The 20,835-nt window shown below is 33.1% G+C and overlaps 4 protein-coding genes across 5 annotated transcripts; 2 read left to right on the top strand and 2 right to left on the bottom strand.

The window, feature by feature from the left end:
* Window positions 1-748: 748 nt before the first annotated feature.
* On the bottom strand, window positions 749-2,533 carry LOC18613360 (GRIP/coiled-coil protein). The gene is made up of 6 exons (XM_018115191.2): window positions 2,397-2,533; window positions 2,128-2,289; window positions 1,894-2,016; window positions 1,536-1,772; window positions 1,274-1,438; window positions 749-1,182 (listed from the first exon to the last, which is right to left on the bottom strand). Exons 1-6 carry the CDS (start codon window positions 2,439-2,441, stop codon window positions 871-873), a joined length of 1,044 nt encoding a protein of 347 aa, XP_017970680.2. The 5' UTR covers window positions 2,442-2,533; the 3' UTR covers window positions 749-870.
* Window positions 2,534-3,082: 549 nt separating this feature from the next.
* On the top strand, window positions 3,083-5,426 carry CSP41A (chloroplast stem-loop binding protein of 41 kDa). Of its 2 annotated transcripts, none has more exons than XM_007050559.3 (6): window positions 3,083-3,539; window positions 3,646-3,767; window positions 4,090-4,192; window positions 4,276-4,414; window positions 4,628-4,884; window positions 5,089-5,426. In XM_007050559.3, the coding sequence occupies exons 1-6, from the start codon at window positions 3,162-3,164 to the stop codon at window positions 5,269-5,271; spliced, it is 1,182 nt and encodes a 393-aa protein (XP_007050621.3). In that variant the 5' UTR covers window positions 3,083-3,161; the 3' UTR covers window positions 5,272-5,426. The 2 variants fall into 2 exon arrangements, with proteins under 2 accessions (XP_007050621.3, XP_007050620.3); XM_007050558.3 differs by having other exon boundaries at window positions 3,090-3,539; window positions 4,607-4,884.
* Window positions 5,427-5,923: 497 nt separating this feature from the next.
* Window positions 5,924-9,947, bottom strand: RANGAP1 (RAN GTPase activating protein 1). Its single transcript, XM_007050557.3, has 3 exons — window positions 9,788-9,947; window positions 9,475-9,550; window positions 5,924-7,904 (listed from the first exon to the last, which is right to left on the bottom strand). Exon 3 carries the CDS (start codon window positions 7,891-7,893, stop codon window positions 6,280-6,282), a length of 1,614 nt encoding a protein of 537 aa, XP_007050619.3. The 5' UTR covers window positions 7,894-7,904; window positions 9,475-9,550; window positions 9,788-9,947; the 3' UTR covers window positions 5,924-6,279.
* Window positions 9,948-18,202: 8,255 nt separating this feature from the next.
* On the top strand, window positions 18,203-20,834 carry CYCP1;1 (cyclin p1;1). Its single transcript, XM_007050554.3, has 3 exons — window positions 18,203-18,606; window positions 19,476-19,888; window positions 20,207-20,834. Exons 2-3 carry the CDS (start codon window positions 19,488-19,490, stop codon window positions 20,460-20,462), a joined length of 657 nt encoding a protein of 218 aa, XP_007050616.3. The 5' UTR covers window positions 18,203-18,606; window positions 19,476-19,487; the 3' UTR covers window positions 20,463-20,834.
* Window position 20,835: the final 1 nt, after the last annotated feature.

Genomic DNA, 20,835 nt, shown 5'->3' with positions numbered 1-20,835 from the left:
TACAAATTAGTGGATTCATGTGTAATTATGATTAAAAGTTAAGACTGATAGAGTATTTTATCTTAAAATTTAATAAAATTACTTTTTTAAAAAATAAATTTTTAAATTTTATCTTTTAAAATAATAAATAATAATTTAACAAAAATAACATAATAATATTAAATAATTTAAATGTGAAGTTAATAATATGTGAAGTTACTAAATTTTTATTTTTTATACTAATGCGTAGAACTAAATTTTTATTTTAAGCTGTTGGCGATTTTGTTATTACTAAGGAACAAAAAAAAAATGAAAAGATAAGAAAAGAAAGCGATGGAAATTTCAGTTAGAGGTTGCAAAAATTAACGTAGTTTCCATTGTCCTGATGCGACGTAGTTTTGACAGCTTTTGCTGCTACTGCTTAGGTATCGTTAAGAAGCCAGTCTCTGGTTCGATTTTTTGGCTTTCAGCAAATTTTCATCGATTTGTATTTTTGCTTTGATCAGTTTACACTAACTGTTAATGCGACTATTTTATGATTAATATTTTTTAAAAAAATTATTTGCAAGTTACAAGAAAAAGACAGTGAATTTTATGTTTTAAATCCTAAATTAATATGGAAAACTTGATGCACGGAAAATTCAATTGAAGTTGAATAAAAAGAAAAAATTGGGAAGAAAAATAGTGTAATTTTTCCCAAAATAATGGAAAAATTTATATTCTTTCCATTTTTAATAAAAATCACATTCTCATAGTATCAATGGCAACCTTAGAAAACAGGAGTTATATTATTTGAGATATTAAGTAATTAATCATAAAATTTTTCTTGTTACAGCCAAACTATCAGCTCCAGTGACGAGACATTAAACTTCCACCTATATTGCGCGTGACCTATTGCTGCTCTTCATCGAAGTAGTCGTCAAGAGACGTGGATAAGCCGAAGATATCCCTTGGAGGTGTTCGTGTAACTCGCTTGTCAGCATCGTCACAATCTCCATCGATTTCCTCTTCTTCTGCTATAGGAGACGAAAAGTCTAAGCACATTCCTCTTATTACTTCCTCATACGATGCAGAGAGATCTTGGGAGGTCATTTGATGGTACTCTACAAGCTGGTGAAGGCACTGATTTTCCCTTACCAGATTTGCATTTTCATTGGCTAGTCTGGATTTCTCTGCAAGCAGTGCTTCCAGTTGAAGCCTCACCTGTCAATGTTTACATCAATTTGGATCAGAACTATACACTGTGCTAAGATAACAAAAATTTTGTTTCTACTCAAGTGAATAAGAAACTTACCAGATCATCTTCCTCGGGTCGGATCCCCTTACCAAATCCATCTCGAAGCCTTCTGTTCTCTTCCTCAAGCAAACCGCAACGCTCTTGCACAAAACATAAATCAGATTTTATGGACTTCAACTCTCTTGCAAGTGAAGCGGCTTTGGTCGCCATGGAAATTGCAAGCTGCGAAAATTGAAAGGGAGGGTTAGAAACCGGAGAGCTAGGAGTACTACTTGGGTACTGATCAAGTCAATTAGATTCAAACGAAGGAATAACTAACATTTTTGGCTTTCTTTATCATCTTCTTGTCTTTGGGGCTTTGTTCGTTCTCTTTTTGCGAATCATCTCCTTTGTTATCATCTGACAATTCACTGGAATCAAATTTCCTCTTCACACCTATCTTCCTGTCTTCTTCCTTTCGTTTTTGTTTTGGATCTTCCTCTTTGGCCTCTGAATTCTTCAGGTTACTATGAAATATATCGGTCAATGTGGGAGGTTTAGCTAGCTCTCTAGCTCCCTTAAAAACAGAGCAAACAGAAAACACTTAACTTCATCAAGTTTGCAAATTTCTTATAGCTAAAGCTACAAAACTAAAGATAATCTCATAGTCTTAATTTAAAGGACGTTTTCTAGATTACCTGAAGAGCATTGTCGAGATTGTTAGATAGCTGAGAGAGAGTTTGTGAGATGGAATCAAACCCTCTTAGCAAAAGCAATGAATCCTCCTTCAGTCGCTTAGCTTTGTTGGATTTTCCTGAATTCTGCCCAAAATATCAAAATAAGAAACCTTGTCAATTGAACACCAACCCCAGAAGCAAACTTTCATAGCATAGCAATTAGCTTTAAGAAGTTGAAGAATAAAGAAAACTTACAATCTGTGTAGGCAAAGACGGATCAATATTTTGGACGGTAGAGAACTTGGCATTCCGATCATCGATGAGAGCATCGACCCGGTTACGAAGGGTGCTCCAAAAACCCTTGTCTGAAGCTGGACTGAAGAGAGGAGATGAAGAAGCCATCGAGCTTGTGGGCTCCTGTTAATGTATCCAAACAAAAGAAAAGATATATTAGAAGAAAAGGGACAAAAGGGAAAAGAACACCCCCATTAAAGGGGGAAAAAAGGTGGAAAAGGAGAAAGGACCTTGGTGAGATGAGGTGGAGATGGAGTGTCAACTGAAGCAGCCATGGAAGGAAAAGCAATATGAGAGAAGACAGATGTAGAGCAGCGAAGGGTAACGGCTAGTTTATGAGGGAGCTCTGGACTCTGGGAATTTAAAAAAGGTGCGCCGATCGGGGCTAACGTTCTAAAATCTAATCTGATGCAAGAGTTAAGTTGGGTCCACTGCTTTTAATAGATCATTCAAAAAAGCGCGTCAAGTAGGGACCTGGTGAGAATCTGACGGCCCTGCTTTCTTGATGCGTTTGGGGGTTTAAGTTGAAATGATTTAACTCTGGGTGTAGTCTGATTTGATGCAGTAACCAACTTTTTTGTTTGTTTATCATCCACAAGATTCTAAAAGTGTTTTTGAATTAGGATTTGGTTTGTTTGCAGATATGGCAACAGACCCTTCTTTGAATTTGAGCATTGTTCACTCCAGTCTTGACCATTCTCTTTCTTTATTGCTTTGCCACTCTGGAATCTTGACTTATCAAACGTTTGGGCTCAAGCCCAAAGCTTGCCTTTGCTCTTCTACTATATGCAACATAAAAAACTTTAATCTACACTAATTCTCATTAAATAAAATCAAAAGAAATGATTTTTGACATTTAGAAAGTTCATTAACCCCAGTTCCAAAATCACCCGGGAGAAAAAACTGTCGTGGGGTAAATGAAGGGGGCCAAACCGTTGCCTTTATCTTGAACCAAAAATTGCTGGTTCTGAAACAAGCACCAAAAGTAACGGTCAATGGCTGCTCTCGCTTCCTCATCCTCGTCTCTGCTCTTCTCCTCTCCTCCTTCCAAGCTTCCTTCACCTTCTCTCTATCCTCTTCCTCGCTTGTCTCTTTCCACTTCCTCTTTTCTCTCTTCTTCTCTTTCCATATCTCCTTCCTTCTTTGCCTACCCCACGAGCTCTAGGAGATACTCTCCCTCTTCCTTCACTGTCAAGGCCAGTGGTGGAGAGAAGAAGAAGGTCCTGATAGTTAATACAAACAGTGGTGGGCATGCGGTAATTGGTTTCTACTTTGCAAAAGAGCTATTGGGTTCTGGCCATGAGGTCACCATCTTGACTGTCGGAGATGAGGGCTCAGATAAAATGAAGAAGCCCCCATTCAACAGATTCTCTGTAAGATCAAATAACCATTGTTTTCTGCTTTTCGTAATCATTGGTTTCTAATTAGAGTTTTTCTTTTCCTTCTTCTCCTTTTTATGGGATTTGAGAATGCTTATAGGAAATTGTGAGTGCTGGAGGGAAAACGGTGTGGGGAGACCCGGCAGATGTTGGGAAGGTTGTTGCAGGAGCAACATTTGATGTGGTGTTAGATAACAATGGCAAGGACTTGGACACCGTAAGGTTTGTTGCATTAATTCTGTATAAGTGATGATGGTTTTCACCATATTCTGCTTGATAGACTCGGCGGATATGGTGAGTTTTAGGCATTCAGTAGAGTACATGGATCAAAATATTTAATCGTGGTTTCAATTTGCATTCACAATTTTGATGATCAGGATTAGATTTTCCTTCAAAATTAAGGAAAAGATATTCAAATCTTGGACCAACCATTAGATAGTTAAGAAAGGAAGTAAGAAATTAAACCTATATGTAATTTAATTAAAGCAATTCATTATGGCCAAAACAAAACAGTAGCCATTCTAATTTCAATTTTCTCATGTAGGCCTGTGATAGATTGGGCCAAAAGCTCTGGGGTGGATCAATTCTTGTACATCAGCAGTGCTGGAATCTATAAGCCTACCGACGAGCCTCCTCATGTTGAAGGGGTATAAGATAGTAATGCGTTTATAATGCCACAGGCATGAATAACATTATTGAATCGACTCAAGCAAAATCTTCATTATTGCAGGATGTTGTTAAAGCTGATGCTGGTCATGTTGGAGTTGAGAAATACATAGCCGAAATTTTTAGTAGTTGGGCTATATTCCGGCCACAATACATGATTGGATCCGGAAACAACAAAGACTGTGAGGAGTGGTTCTTTGATCGTAAGTGAAGGAATCTTTTGAGCTTCCTAAGCCATACAACAATTTCACCATCAGATATATTGCCATGAACTCTTTTAAGGCTTCATTCCCCTTTCTTGGAGGTTCCGAAAAAACTGTTGTATCAGTGTTAGTATGTTACTTATTTTCCTTGTTTTAGGTGTTAAATAAGTGCATGATATTTATTCTCGACAGGAATCGTCCGGAAGAGACCAGTGCCAATCCCTGGCTCAGGGATGCAACTTACAAACATCGCCCATGTTAGGGACTTGTCCTCTATGCTTACTCTGGCTGTTGAGAAACCAGAAGCTGCATCTTCTAATATCTTCAACTGTGTCAGCGACCGAGCGGTGACTCTGGATGGAATGGCCAGATTATGTGCTGAAGCTGCTGGCTTACCAGTTGAAATTGCTCATTATGATCCAAAAGCTGTTGGAATTGATGCAAAGAAAGCTTTTCCTTTCCGTAATATGGTAATATCGTATTTTGTTTACTGTTTTCCAAGACAAATTTGATTTCACTGCAAAATCTGCAATCGCTCAATATAAACCATGGGTTATCTTCATCTCAGGTCGACCGATTTAGAATGTTACAATGTATTCTATACTGTAAACTAACTGCTAATCCAGAAGTTCTGCGAACTGTAGTATAGTTACCATCATCCTGTCATTGTGCAGCACTTTTATTCAGAGCCAAGAGCAGCAAAGGACATATTGGGGTGGAATGGCACCACAAACCTTCCAGAAGACTTGAAAGAGCGATTCGAGGAGTATGTAAAGATAGGGCGAGACAAGGAACCTATGCAGTTCGAGCTTGATGATAAGATACTAGAGTCCCTTAAAGTTGCAGTAGCTGTTTGATCAACCAAAATCAAGCGTCAATTTTAACTCAAACCAGTCCATTGGACAAGACTGTACGAGATGCAATTTCATGTTTCTTTCCCCTGCATGTCATCTCAATCTTATATATTCGTTTCTTTTCATAATAAAAAAAAAAACTGTAACCTCTCCATAAACCTCATGATGCATTTCAAGACGAAGGTTAATGACATTGGAAAACCATTAATCCGAATCACATAGGTAGCATTGCATATTAATATTACGGTGTGGTAGCTAAGGTAAACTTCGTTGCAAGAAGCCTGCCAGAACTGGACAAGGGTATATTCATTACTAGACCCTACCAGGCATGTATTTATAATCAAAGCAATGACCAGAACACACATGAATGCAAACAGCATAACAACTAACAAGAACAACTGGGTCATCCCAAAGGCATTGGGTTGATATACTTGTACGTCAAGATAAGGTCCCACTTCAAAAGCAGTCAAAAACCAAAATACCAAGTCCACAACGGAAAACGAGTAAAGATCAATCCAAGAACATATTACAAACACACTTCAACAAAAAAAAATGCCACCATACTAATTCTCTTAAAGATTCAAAATAAAATGCATGAAAGTGCAAGTGAATTAACTATTACTTGCTACTTCATATGAAATCTCAGAAACATTTGAAAAAAAAAATTGCATATTAAACTGTTGAATAATGATATCTGAAACAGATGACTGCTGTATCTCAGGTACATTACAGCTACAACTAAAGGAATGATAACATGCTGTCCAAAGAGTATGTTGCTGAGTAAATTTAAATTTAATTCAGCTTCCAGCTAATTAGAGCTACAACAATTAAACTCAGACTGTTCTATTATCTGACTTTGACGAATTAGTCTTCAAAAACCTAACCTACATTGGGTAGGATCTCCCACACTAATTTTGTACCTTAGACTATAATAAGCAAGATTGAAAGTAGAAGATTATTTAAATGATTTTCAGCTGAATATAGCAATAACAACAGACATACACAGCATGACTATTCTTCTTGCTCGATCTTGAGATCCTTAAGCTTGGATTCCAGTTCACTCTCATTTTCTGCATTCTCCTCTTCAGCATCCTCATCATCTTCTCCTTCTGGATCATTCTCATCCAAAGGACCAAGCATATCAGGCCAACTTTTAAATGATTCCTTCACCTCATCTATCCCATCATCAGAAATGAAATTTCCATTGATATTCAGCAACTTAAATCCAGGTTTTTTCACAACAACCTGAGCCAAAAGCCTTGCCCCGGCTCTCCTTATGGCATTTGAGCTCATATCAACTTCATTCAACTGACCATGACCCTCTCCTATTGCCTTAGCAATCAAAATAGCACCTTCATCCTTGAGTTCATTCTCTGCCAAGTTTAATTTTGTGAGGAATTGTTTTGATGCAATACAGGCTGCTAAAGAAGCAGCACCTTTGGCTGTAATGTCATTTCCAGCCATTTCCAGAACTTCAAGAGAAGGTGCACTCTCTTTCAGAGCATTGGCGAGTGCTTCTGCCCCCTCATCCTCCAGGTTCAAAAAACTGAGGTAAACCTCAGTAAGATTCGCAAACAGGGAGAGAGCTTCGCTCAAAGCAACTCCAGCTTCCACACCAAACATGTTGTCACGCAGATCAAGCTTCTTTAAATGGGTACATGTCTTTAGTGCTTCAGCTAGAGCCACACCACCATCTGCGCCAACTCTTGTAGAAGAACACCGGAAATCCTCCAATGCACAGGAGCGCTTCAAAATCTCAGAGATAGCAATTGCACCTTCATCCCCTGTCATGTTATTGTGAAACTGAAGAACTTTCAGCTTCTCAGTAGAAGGAATTAGCTCAGAAACTGCTCGAGCAGCTTCTTCTGAGATACCATCATTCATCAAATAAAGTTCCTCCAAATTATTCTGTGACTTCAAGAGTGCCCCAAAAGCTCGGACACCCTTTTCACCCAAGGCATTGTTCGAAAGGTTCAGGTACCTCAAGTGACAACCTTCCAGGACTGAAGAAAAAATATTCATGACTTCGAGAGCTTCTGATTCTGGCCTTCCAGCAATAAAATCTGAAAGGTCTACCTCTGTCAATTGATCTTTAATGGATGATAAGATGGGTGCAGCAACATTTGCTGCATCCAAGCCAAAACTTCTGTTGCTAAAGCATATCTTAGTATAGGAATTTCCTGGCTGTCTAAGTGGTTTCAAAAGGTCCTCGGCCTCCTCTGCATCAATAAATGCCCGCCGACCTCCAGATATATCAAAGACAGTTTCATGGAGAGCAGTATTTTTATCTGCTAACTCTCCATCCTTTACCGTAGGGCCTCTTTTAATAACTTCCAGCATCAGTCTACTGGATTCTTTTGCATATATTTGCACTGCAGAACTTCCATCACCATCAGGCTCCTTCTTGTAGTGTTGATCTGCAGTTGCAAAAGCTAACTCTTCTATTTTCTTGGCATCCTCCTCAGCCTCTTCACTACTTAGTAGGCCATACTTTCGAGAGAAAATGGATGGAGTTGTAAGATTCTTGGTCATCCGCTCTACAAGCATTAGCCTTGTACTATAACTAGGTGGCCACAATTTCACTGACAGCAAGCGGTGTTGTAAAGCTTGTGATCCAGATTCCATTATTAATTAACCTAGGAGCATCACATATTACAAATACATTATAACAAAACCAGGATACATGCCAGTGCACAAACAGAACAAAGCACAAGTTAGTTAACCATTTCAATTTGATAGCCAAAGAGATCTGTAACCATTGCTCAAAACTATATACCATAATTTCAGAAATGCAGTATTATAATCATCCAAGTCGAACTGCTAAGTGCTCAATAATTTTCATGCCACCACCTAAAGCTAAGAGGCCACTTAGCCAACACATTTCTTAAATAACATTGACTGAAACAAAACAATCAATAAAGATGAAATGCCAAAATAAAGGACCCATACGAAAAGAGCAATGAAGCTGGACTTCAAAATAAGCAACTATTTTTACATGAAGTAATTGTACAACATAATTAAACCATAAGTTTAACTACAACACCAAAAAAGGGCATAGCAAAAATAATTTTGAAGAAATCAAAATCTCAACAATTTTGTTTAATTCCTGTTACACTACTAAAAGACTTTAATTTACAGTTTTAAAAAAAAAGACTTTAAGTTACAAATATATCCCCTATGAATAGCATCAAATATGTTAGTGCCATGAAATTCTTATCATGATAGATCTATTAGCCAATTACTATAGAATCAGTTCAAGCAACTTTCAAAAGAATTAACCAGAAGCAATCTTATTTAATTCTAACTAAAGCAACAAGGCATCAGTTACCTTTCAAAGATTGTTTCAACAGAAGCAATCACCAAAATGGTGTTACAAGTAGTAGTGGTGATAGCATAGGGCCATCAAAAGATTGGACAAAAGGATAAGCATTGTCAATGATGGCAGAGTGGCAAATCCGAGATGCCACAAGCCAAGGTTTTGATGGAAAGTGAACAACAATAAAGGCGGTGATAATTCTGGAGGAAAGTCAATAATGTTACATTCCCTTAAGCTAAAACCTTGAACTAGCCAATATACAAACTTAATTATTGATCCAGGTTGACTGTATTTTTGTTCGATAAACATTTTCAGTAGCAACATTATACCAACATGTTAAAACTTCTGCTTTTGACAACCAATCACCAAATCAATAATGGAAAGTTTAGGTAGTGCACACCTGAGGTGGAATAATAATACAATCCTTCTTCCCAAATTTTGAAGCTATTGAGCAAAGATATCAACACCAATGATTGATTGCTTATATCAAAAATCATCTCAGCCTATTTCAATTAATGTAGAATTTGTCTACTAATGCCCCACAAATATGATTATGAACAATATTCTCCCCACGCCCCAAAAACAGCTTATAATTTTTTCTATCAAAAGCAGAAATTAAAGATATCTAAAATCCATCATTAGGTTGCTACGAGATCACACAGAAATGAAAAAAAAAAAAGTTAAAAAAGTCTTATGAAAAAAAAAATTAAAGTTAATGTCGTCCAATTCAACATTGAGAAACTAAGAGGAAAAAAACAAACGTTATAAACAAAGCGGAAAATAAGGAAATAGTGCACGAAACCCTAAAATGCCAATTCACAAAATCACCAATTACATAATAGATTGCCCATGAATAAAAAATAGATTTAAAATATCGTTCAATTTCTCACCTGTATACCGCCTGGTACTTAATAAAAAAATTTTAAAAAAAATCTTGAATCTTGCACTAGCTGATTCACCAGGAACCTGAAATAATAAAAAGAATCCAATGATTACCCACTTAGTTTTCAAGTTGTTTGGAATTCAATAAACCAACTAAACAAATAAACAACCTTACGATAAAATTTAAAAAAAAAAAAAAGGAAAAACAAAAACGCTACACTGTTTCTTTTCTGCCGAGAAACAAAATAAGAATAACAAACCCTAGAATGAAAAAAAAAAAAAAAAAAGGGAAGGGTTCCATTGAGAGCAGAGAGTTAATACCTTTTTTTTTAATTTTTGAAATTTAAGAAAGAAAGGAGGAGAGGTTTTTTAATAGTGAAGAGGTGCAGAGTAAAGTAATGATGAAAATGGTGATGAGGGAAAATCAAAAGAGTGCGTGCGGGAATTGGAGGGAAATGATGGCTTTGCTTAAATTTTATTTTGAGAGCCAAAGGTGCGTAGGATTTCCGCTTCTTATTTTCATATGAAATTACTATATTAGCCCCTACTTTTTCGTGTATTTTTGTGTTTGGGCTTGGCCCTGTTTCTAAAAAAAACAAAAAACTCGTGTAGTTTGTTGAACGGCATTATTCAATCTATATCTCATTTAATTCAAATTTTTATTGTTTATTTATTTTCCATTCAATTTAAAAAAAAAGTAAATAGTATAATTTTACTTTCTATTATATTTTTATATTTTATGACAAACATTATTAAATAAACAGGTAAGTATATTAAAAAAAACAACAAATAAAGCAAAATTTGTCAAAGTTATACCTAATATTGTAACACAAAATAAGTTCTTGTGATCATGACAATTGATTTTTAATTATTATCAAGTCTTACTATTTAAGAGGACAATCATAGATTCTTCAACCATTAATCATGTCCATGATTAGTTATAATTAATGGTTTAACCATTCGTTCTAAACTCAAAAAGAAAAAACTAGGGAAAGAGTACTTCATAATTAGTGTTTCGTTCAATTTATGAAAGAGCTTTTATTGTAAAAACAAAAGTAAGGTGTTTGATTTTTGAAATTTTAATTTTTATGTGAATAGTTAATTTTAGTTTTTAGATGAAATTGCAAATAAAAACTTTTTTCCGTAAATCTTAATCCCTAATAATAATATTTAATGAGATTTTTTTATATTCTCGCTTACTTTACCTTTCAATAATTTATAAAATTATATTTTTTCACATTTATTTTTTATTTGATTCAACTTTTTTCTACTAACTCCATTTATTTCTTTTTTTCTTTTATAAAATTTATATTTATTTTTTTTTATTTATTAAAAATATTATCAAGATAGTTTTTACTTTTTATAGCATTTATGTATTAAATGTATCAAACGCTAGAGTAATTCCTTTTCATAGCACTTGTATAACAGTTGTAGTGGAATTGTATCTTTTATAAAAGTTCTAACTGGACCAAATAGATTCATGGTACGTTTGGTTGACGGAATAGACAAGAATGGAATAAAATAGTTATTATGTGGGAATAGAATGAAGTGGGAATAAAATAGAATAGTTATTACTTAGTTTGGTATGACAAAGGGAATAGAACAGGAATAATTATTATGACTTATTGTAGTGTTTGGTTGGTAACAATAATTTTTGAATAAGAAAGGAATAGAAAATAAAAAGATAAAAACACCCTTTATTATTTATGTGATATTTTATTTTTATTAGATTTTTTAAATATTAATAATCTAGAATTTAATTAAAATATTAATAATAAATCATTTAAATATTAACATTTATTTAATTTAAATATTATTATGATTAATTTTTATTTTATTTTATTTTTAAAATATTAATAATTGATAATTTATTTAAAATATTAATAATTGATAATTTCAATATTAATATTTATTTATTTTTAAAATATTAATATTTTATTTAATTTAAATATTATGATGATCAATTATTTTATTTTATTTTTTTTTTGAAAATTAATAATTGATTATTTATTTAAAATATTAATAATAGATAATTTAAATATTAATATTTTATTTGATTTAAATTTTATTATGATTAATTTTTTATTTTATTTTTTAAATATTAATAATTGGTAACTTATTTAAATATTAATAATTGATGATTTAATTATTAATATTGTTTATCTAATTTAAATGATATTATGTTTATTTATTTTTAATTTATTTTGTTTTTAAATAGGAATAATTTATAATTTATTTTATTAATAATTGATAATTTAAATATTAATATTTTATTTATAATTTAATATTAATATTTTATTAAAAATTGGAATCAAGTGAGAGAAAGAGGAGAGAGAAAAAAATAATATTTTATACTAATAAAGTTGTAAATTTTTAAACTTGTAAGGGGTATTTTTGTTTTTATTAATTTTTAAATTTATTCCTCAACCATGAAATAGCTAATACCATGGGGAGGGTGGTATTAGCTATTTCTTGATTTTGAATGATCATTTTTCAATCAAACAAAGGAATAAAAATTCCTTGAGAATAAAGGGGGAATGGCTTAGCCATTCCCCCAACCAAACATGCTATCATAGTATTAAGTATGGAGGTGAACGATTATTAATTATCCAATTAATGAGCAGCGCAGCATTATTATAGAAGTTGATGAGTCACGCAAGTAGCATCGGACAGTGAGAAACTGCTTTGGGGTGAAAATTAATATTTGGATGCTAAAATTAGATGAAAAAAAAAAACAAAAACAGAGCTTCAATCTTACCGAACATAGACTTGACAACTACCAAATCATATGTTGCTTTTAGGGTGCCCAATCTCATGATCAAGCTGCAACATTTGTTTGGGGAACAGTTTATGACATTGCTTCTAAAAAAAGTTGCATTAGCATTATTTATTTTATTAAAATATATTATAATATTATTTTATATAGTTAAAGCTTGACATGATCATATATGAAAACCGACACATTGCCAGCTGTAAACTAACGTGGTCTTGTTCAAGACAATGTATGGCCGTGGTTTTTGGTGAAATGGACGTGTCAACTATTTCACCTTTTCTTCTTTTCACATCCATTTTGTATTTTGTTTGTTTGCTCGCTATTTGTTAATACAGAATAAATCATGTGAATATATATATATATATATATATATATATATATCGTCATCAACAAGTAATAACATCTACAACGTCTTTTTCTTTTTTCCTACAATTCTGATATAAGTGAAGAAAAAAAATGCAGTAATCCTTTTTAAAAAGCATCCAGCCATCTTAATTATCAAATACAAAATAATATTTCAATGATTTGCATGATTAGTAAATTTTATTTATAATTAATTTATATTAATTCAAAATTTATTGTAACATGAATTTAAAACATACTTAATTTTTTTTGGATAGGAAATACATTTCATTTGTCATGACTCAGAATTCCTATCGAGCCCGTAACAACCGTCGCGACGTCCTGATAGACATTCATTACCTGAAATGTCAATCGAAACCTTCCAAGGCTTAACACCAATTTTTTTTTGTTTCCCCTATGAGTATTAGTTACTAAAATCATGTTTTAAGATATTATAAACTATTTTCAAATCAAAATAGTAGAAAAATAATTTTTTTTTCACATGAGCATTTTGGTCATTTTTTATCAAAAATCTTGAAATCCGCTAAAAATGTAGTATGCGAATACAAAACACATAATTCATGATCAAAAATAAGTTTAAACATCTAAACCCTTCATTTAAAATAAAATTATAATTATTTGGATATAAAAAAATAAAAGAAATATTCAATAAAATATTTATTTTCTTATAAAATAATATTTTTAGAGTTATACGTAAATAATTTTTACAGCGTAAAAGTAAAATAAATTCATACATATTGTAATACAGTAAACCATAGTATTTAATTTAATTTACAATAACCAGTGGGCCCCTGAATAACCAAAAGTAAGGAAGACTGTGACCGTACAGTTTAGAGGATGTAAATCCAAAGGTAACCTCGATGAAATCAGCTATCTATAGCCTATACTAAGCTTGAAATGGGTGAAAAGGATGGTGGTGAGATTATATAATCTCAGTGAGTAAACAAATACCATATAAAATATCTAAAGCTGAGTAAATAGAGACAGATAAAATAGTTTAACATACTGTAATTCATCACCTTTCAACTCATTTCAACTAAATAAAATCAATTCATATAAATCGAGTAATCAATATGGCTTATGATTTTCTTAAAACTTTAGCTCATGTCAAAATTATTCTCATACTCAGTTATTAGGGATACCTTGACCGAGGGCTATCCCAACTGAGACCGTAAAGGCTATTAAAAAGTTATATACGCATAAATCATATTTTTATTTTGAAAACATAGTCATTCATTGGCGTTGACTGAGTTCACCCTCACGTGGTGGTTTTACGTGAAGTGAAACTCTAAAGTTATACCTCATGAGTTACTCTATTCACATCTCCAACCGAGGTAAAATATAACGAGATTTCGTGCCCCTCTAATAGGTTGATCCACAGAAAACTCGCCCACTGTAGCAAGCTAAATCCACCATACAATAAAATTTGCGATAACATGACATGGCAATTATTTTATTTTATAGCATCTCAAGGCTAAATACACAGTTCATACATTTCAACACAAATATTAATTCAACTATTCATGCAATTATTGTCATAAGCCATTCAAGTAGAACCATAAATTCACAATACATCAAATGGTCTCCAATTACTTTATTTTCAAATCCTTCATTCAATTTCAAGACCATTTACAAAATCATTTTATTTAAACACATTTTGTTTATAAAACCTAAAAATTAATCATTTAAACTCATTTTCCATAAAATTCATAAAATCGAATAAAAACATACTTTAGATAATTAAGATGATGATAAGGTTACTTACTATTTCGGGAGTCGAATTCCAAGTACTCCGATTCTTGATCCTCGGGTACTATCTCTTTACTTTTGCCAGAATGCTCACCACCTAGATATAATGCACAATAAACCATTTACTACATTGTGCTAAGTTGTTATAAAATCAATTCAGGTTTTATGATAATGTATGAAATGGAATGCAAATTATTCGAATTATTGTCTAAGCACGGTGTTCTACACAAATTCAATTGTGTATCTAAATAAAACGGTATTGACCTAATTCGATCTATCACTCGATTAATTGGTCAATATGTCCAATTTAACTCTAAATAATTTCATTTTTCTCCTAATACTCCAAATCATCAAACACAATTTAATAACTTGAAATATGGTAAAATCATCCTCACATTTTCTCTTGGAAAATTTGGCCATGGTGGGTGCATCAACACTATAATTTTTCCTACTTGATTCTCACACCATAAATCACTAATTTCTAACCAAATCACTTGAAATAAAATCAAAATCATTATCAATATTCCACATGGAGAATTTGGCCAATGATGGGTGATGGAAGAACATGAATTTTTCTTGTTGACTTTTCATGCTACACATAACTAACTAACTAAAAACACTAAAATATCTTAAAATCTAACCAAATCAAGCATCAAAACTCCTCCCCCCATGTCCGGCCAGCAAGGGTATCCTCATGCAAACTTGTTTCTCAACCATGAAAAATGAAAAAGAATGCATAGGAAAGATAGATCACAAGCTAGAATTGAAAAATCTTATCTTTTTTCACTTGTTTTCTTGAATTTTCACACTTTTCCCTTGAATTTTTCCACCTAGGGTTTTTGTTATTCTTTTCTTCCTTTGTTCTTCCTTTGGCCAGCCATATGAAGAGAAATAGGCTGCTTTTATGCTAATTTATAAGGAAAATAATAAATAGATGAGAATTTGACACATATTACCATTCCATTGGTCCATGTGTCATACTTAGCCATTAAGTAATCTCTCTACACCACTTAAATTTTCTTAATTATCCATGATAATATTGGGTAAAATTCATGTGCTGGACAAGTGTTGGGTGGTGTAAAATTACAATTTTGCCCTTGGGGTGGCAAAATAATTATATTTACCCCTATGCTCGAAAAAATGTCGGAATTAAAATTTTCACTTCTCAAACTCAAATTATGTTCTAAATAGTCAATCTTGATCAAAAACTTCTTCAAACATTACAATTTTAACCTCGGGTGGTAAAATGATCATTTTGCCCCTTGGTCATGAAAATTCTAATTTGACTTCAAATCGGTCCTCGAACTCCGAATCACTATTTTAAGTCATTCTGGGGTTTTAAAATTCTCAATTTCATCTTAAAATCTCTATTTGGTCTAGTTCGAAACTTAATTCAACTTAATTGTACCATTTGGTACATTACCATCCTTTAACGATTTTCGAGATACCCAAGTAAGCAAACATGCATTCTTATGTAAGAATGACATAATAAACATATTGTAGAGCTGGGCTTGACATCATTAATTCCATATACAGTGAGATAATCAATATTAGACGAAGATAAGCATCCCACCCCTTATGTTTCTCATCCCATGGAGTTGAGCCTCGTTAAAAACCTTGTCATAGTAAACCTTGTGGGACAAACCTATGATAAGGAAAAAAGAGTACTCATCTACTATGGAATATTACAATTTCTTATACAAATTCAATTGGTCTTAGGAACATGTTTCTATCATTATCAACAGCTTTCTGGATTAATACTGGTAATTCTGATAAATATTTCCATTCTATCATCTCATCGTCCATTCTTTTAGCTGTTTGGGCAATCGAATGTGTTGTTCGATTGGTATCTCTTGGGCAGAAATCAATGGCTTCACAGTTTATCCTCTCCATAAAAAATGCACAATCTTCAATCAAGTGACCCAAAGCTCCAGTATTTTGCTTTCTATTTATCCATCTTGTAATTACCTGATTATCCAGATAAATATCAGTAAGCATAATATGTTCTTTATCACAATAAATTAAAGCCCAAACCGAAGCCCTTAACTCAGCTTCCTCTACACTTGCACAACACTGCATTTTCCTTCTAGCAACACAAAGAAAACCACCATTCGACCTTCTTATGATAAATCCAGCACCCACTCTAGTTGTTCCGTCTACTTGGTCCATTAGTTGTTATACTAACTAACATACTTAATTATTAATACATGACTTGATAATAAAAATAATACTAACTAAATTAACTATTAAGTTAATATGTTTACAATTCAGAGAGTTAATTTACACTTGAACATTTGATTTACTGATTGATGCATAATCCCTTACTTAAAGAGTATAATTCGAATCCCCTTTCATAATTAAAAAAAAAATTAATTTACCTTAATTTGGATAAAATACAAAAAATAAAAAAAAGTAAACACACATTTTCATTTTATAAGAAATTTTGGCATCATATAGCCACAATTAATGTTTCCATTTTTTTTATCTTTTTAAATTTAATTAAGAAAAGCCTCTCCTATGTTTTACCTTGAATGTGTATTATCGAAACGCGTAACTGTCTTTTTGCTCATGAAAACATTGCATGTGCTTTGGCCATTTATAATAATCCAGTTTCTTTTATTTTTTTTTTCTCGTTCAATGCAGCAAAAAAAAAAAAAACGATATATTTTTTTAAAGCATTTCTCTCTCCCTCTCACAAATTAATTCAAAACGCTCACACCAAAACAACTCAATTACGTCGGAGTGGCCTAATCAAGCCTCTAAAGTCTAATGCTAACACAACACCTCACGAACAAAATAGTGTAGTACTGACTACTATTTTTTTATTCTCAACTTAATTAGTGGGTGGTGTTTCACAAGAAGGAAAAAAAAAAAAATAAATAAACATCGCTAGGGCTTAGAGAAAAGCAAGAAACCCTAAAATTTGTTCAACTCGCAACCTTTCATTCGATTTAGATTGATTTTTACTTTCATACTCAGTTTGGTTCAATTATGGATCCACAAGTGTAAAAAAAATATTTGACTCGAATTAAATTTCACTTTTAAATCATATTCAATATGAAATTTAATTTTTTATAAAATAAAAATATATATTTTATCTTTAAATTTACTTAAAAATAATTAAAAAATAAAATTGACAAACTAAATAAATAAATATAACTCAAATTTTAAAAAAATAAAATAAAAGGAAATGAAGCAATGGATAGTTTATTTTATTTATGCATTGTCAAATAAGAAAATAAAGAAAAGAAATGATTTTTTAAAAGAGGAGTGAACCCCACTGACGGTGGCTAATTTTGCGGCATAATTTAATACTGCCGCTATACTAGTAAATTACAAGTGAATGCAGCTCCACCCTTTTTCTCCTTCTTTCTGAAGTTGCATGCAAATTACGGCTCATCTAATATCAGCTTACTAATCTTTCAATGGGCTTAGTTTTAGGCTTTTGTCTTTCTGCAACACAAGTTTACTAATTATTCTTTTTGCAATAGTGTTTAATATAATATGTATACTTACAAATTTTAACTTGTAACACAGAGAAAAATGTAAATATAAAAAATTTACTGGATGTAAATACACTGCAATATAATTTTATAAATTATAAAATTATTTTATATTTTAACATTTAATTTATTAATTTATGTATGATCTTTATTTAAAAAAAATTAAATTCGTATCTTATTCTTCTGAATTTAAAAAAAATTATAGAAAAATCCAAAATACAACTAATCCACAATGGACGGCGACGATGACGTGACAAATGTGGGGCCGGGACCTTAAGGCAAAGGGACAGGCAAAGCTTGATGAGCATTGAGAAGGATAAAGAACAAAGTAAGAGTTTTATCCTCTTAGCGTACGCTTATCAATGGTGAAATCCACTACCGACAGTATCTTCCGTGTAAAGCTTCAAACACATCAACAGTGAAGAGAGAGAAAGAAGGTGAGATTGAGACACCAACGCAGACTTCCCAATAAAAGCAACAAAGTTAGAGAGAGACTCGTGGAAGGAAGTTAAAATACTCGTAAGCTAAAAAACCTGAACAAATTTTTTCTGCCCCTCTCTCTGTCTCTGAGAAAAAAGTGGAAGAGGGAGACAGAGAGAGAAAGAGAGAGAGAGAGAGAGAGAGGAGACAAAATGGCTAAGTTTATGGAAGGATAAGATTTGATCTCTTCCTCTCTCCCTACATCTTCCGTTTATCTTCTTTGTGTGAAGAAACAGATTCCAGGACTTTGTGAAGAGGTTTCTAAAGATTCTGTAAGTTCTTTATGACCTCTATTTGTTTAGCTCAGTGTTTTTTCTTTCCCTTGATGGAAATGGGTTGCCATGTGTGCTAAAAGCTTGTTCTTTTCTATATTTGGGTTTGGTTTTGTAGTTTTTGAGCTGGGTTTTGATGAATAGTGTGTTTTAATCAGATTTGATTCGATGGGTTTTGCTTAATTTCTCATATTTCTTTTTCTACTATTCTGTGAACAAAGCATGGCGAATTTTCAGAGGATTTGTATAGAATTGCGGTAGTTCGGCTGGTTAATTTGTTTCTTTGGGGGTTGTTGGGTATTGAAATTCAAACCTTGTGAGGATGGAGAGCTTACTTGCTTGAAAAGCTTATACATTACTTAATTGTGAAAGATATTTCAACATATCAGATATTGGGTTGGAATGAAAAAAGGGCACTGAGATCTGATACCTAACTTGGTCCATGGGAAGAAGATCAATGTGGCGCGAAGCTGCAGGTCCTCTTTTGCAACATGGACTTGGTACCCTCTTTATGGCATTGCAAATAACCTCATAACATGCCTCCTACTCCATGTTTATGTAGGTTACTTGTTGATCCAGCAGATAGGGGGCACTGAATAAAATTTCCCACCAAGTAGATTGCTACTGATATGAGAAGAAATTGCATTCCATTACATTCTTATATTTCTACTCTAATTGCCCTGTTTGATTCAAAAGTTTTACTAGTACTTTTTATTGTCCAAAAGAATATCGATTTGTTTTACAATCGACATGGTAAATACTGCTATTACTTGGTGTTATTCTTATTCAATCTCTCGCTGTCTCATACTTTGATGATGCTTTTATCACTCTTTGAGACTAATGAGCTCATTAATGTTGATCTTTTGCAGTTCAGGCTAGCTATGGGAACTCTTGCAATTGATATGGAGGGTGTAGACTCAGATATATACCTTGCTTTGGGACTCAAAGAATTGGGTAAAAGAGCTATTGGAACTCCACGGATTTTATCACTTCTTTCTTCACTTCTTGAGAAATCTGTCCAGAAAAATGAGATGCAATCAGAGACAGTAGACATTAAAGATAGTGTTGCAATCTTTCATGGGTTAAGAGCTCCCACTATAAGCATCCAGCAGTATATTGATCGCATCTTCAAGTATGCTGGCTGCAGCCCTTCGTGCTTTGTTGTTGCATACATTTATGTGGATAGATTTGTTCAACAAACTGATGTGCATTTGACTTCCCTTAATGTTCATCGGCTCCTTATAACAAGTGTTATGGTAGCAGCAAAATTTATTGATGATGCGTAAGTAGTAATCTTTCTCACAACTGATTACTGATGCTGAACTCTTTACCACTGTTCTAAAAACTAGGGTTTCTTGGGTGGAAATGTATAACACTTTTATAGAAAATTACACATAGATTTTGGGTACCTTTTCTTTTTTGTTTGGTTAGTTGGGATTTTATGGGCTGATAGTCCTATAAGGAGAAATATCTATTAGATTGTCTCGACGCTGTTTGTATATATCCTTTTGAGCATGTACCTCCTAATATGAGATGAAATTTGGGTTAGAAGAAAAGTATATCCGGTTTTGCAGCATTTCATTCCACGCATCTTTTGCAGGTTTTTCAACAATGCCTATTATGCCAGAGTGGGAGGGATAAGCACAGCCGAGTTGAACAGGTTGGAGATGAAATTTTTGTTTAGTCTAGATTTCAGACTTCAAGTAAGTGTCAACACATTTCAAAGATACTGTTCTCAGCTGCAAAAGGAATCTTCGGAAGGGCATCAAATTGAAAGGCCTATCCGAGCCTGTGGAATTAAAGAGAGTTGGCCGAGCAAAAGTGATACGCAATGCGCTCCTACAATTGCGAGATGAAGATATGAAGTCATCTTGTTGTATAAGTAAAATCCCACGTGATGCTTGAACACGGTTGAAGTTAGAGAACTTGGATGATGAATAGAGATGTCAAATGTAGTTTTAGTGATGATTCTTGAAGAAGCCGCAAGCTTGCTCCCTTGCATCATTTTTTTTCCTTGTGCCATTACTTAGCAATGATTGTTTTATGTTCCACGCTGTTGTTTATTTCTTAGCGTGCACCTTTCGGCGTTGCATCTTGTGTTTTCAGTATCCTCGTGCAAAAGTCATGTACATTAAAGATTGACTTTGTGGTCATGAAAATTAGCTGCTAGAGCTTCCTCCCCTCTGTATGTGATTGCGATAAAAGCTAAATCATATGCTTGGACCAAAC

Source organism: Theobroma cacao, chromosome 1, assembly GCF_053813885.1.
Source record: "Theobroma cacao isolate CCN51 chromosome 1, ASM5381388v1, whole genome shotgun sequence".
NCBI classification, from domain to species: Eukaryota; Viridiplantae; Streptophyta; class Magnoliopsida; order Malvales; family Malvaceae; genus Theobroma; species Theobroma cacao.
This window is presented reverse-complemented; position numbering and strand designations above follow the sequence as displayed.

Excerpts from the sequence above, each read along its gene's own strand:
- LOC18613360 (XM_018115191.2), bottom strand. The coding sequence starts at position 2,441 with ATGGCTGCTTCAGTTGACACTCCATCTCCACCTCATCTCACCAAG. Across the intron at positions 2,017-2,127 it reads CGTCTTTGCCTACACAGATT|AATTCAGGAAAATCCAACAA; the intron begins GTAAGTTTTCTT and ends TATTTTGGGCAG. Across the intron at positions 1,183-1,273 it reads GACCCGAGGAAGATGATCTG|GTGAGGCTTCAACTGGAAGC; the intron begins GTAAGTTTCTTA and ends AAACATTGACAG.
- CSP41A (XM_007050558.3), top strand. The coding sequence starts at position 3,162 with ATGGCTGCTCTCGCTTCCTCATCCTCGTCTCTGCTCTTCTCCTCTCCT. Across the intron at positions 4,415-4,606 it reads TGAGGAGTGGTTCTTTGATC|GAATCGTCCGGAAGAGACCA; the intron begins GTAAGTGAAGGA and ends TATTCTCGACAG. Across the intron at positions 4,885-5,088 it reads CTTTTCCTTTCCGTAATATG|CACTTTTATTCAGAGCCAAG; the intron begins GTAATATCGTAT and ends GTCATTGTGCAG.
- RANGAP1 (XM_007050557.3), bottom strand. The coding sequence starts at position 7,893 with ATGGAATCTGGATCACAAGCTTTACAACACCGCTTGCTGTCAGTGAAA.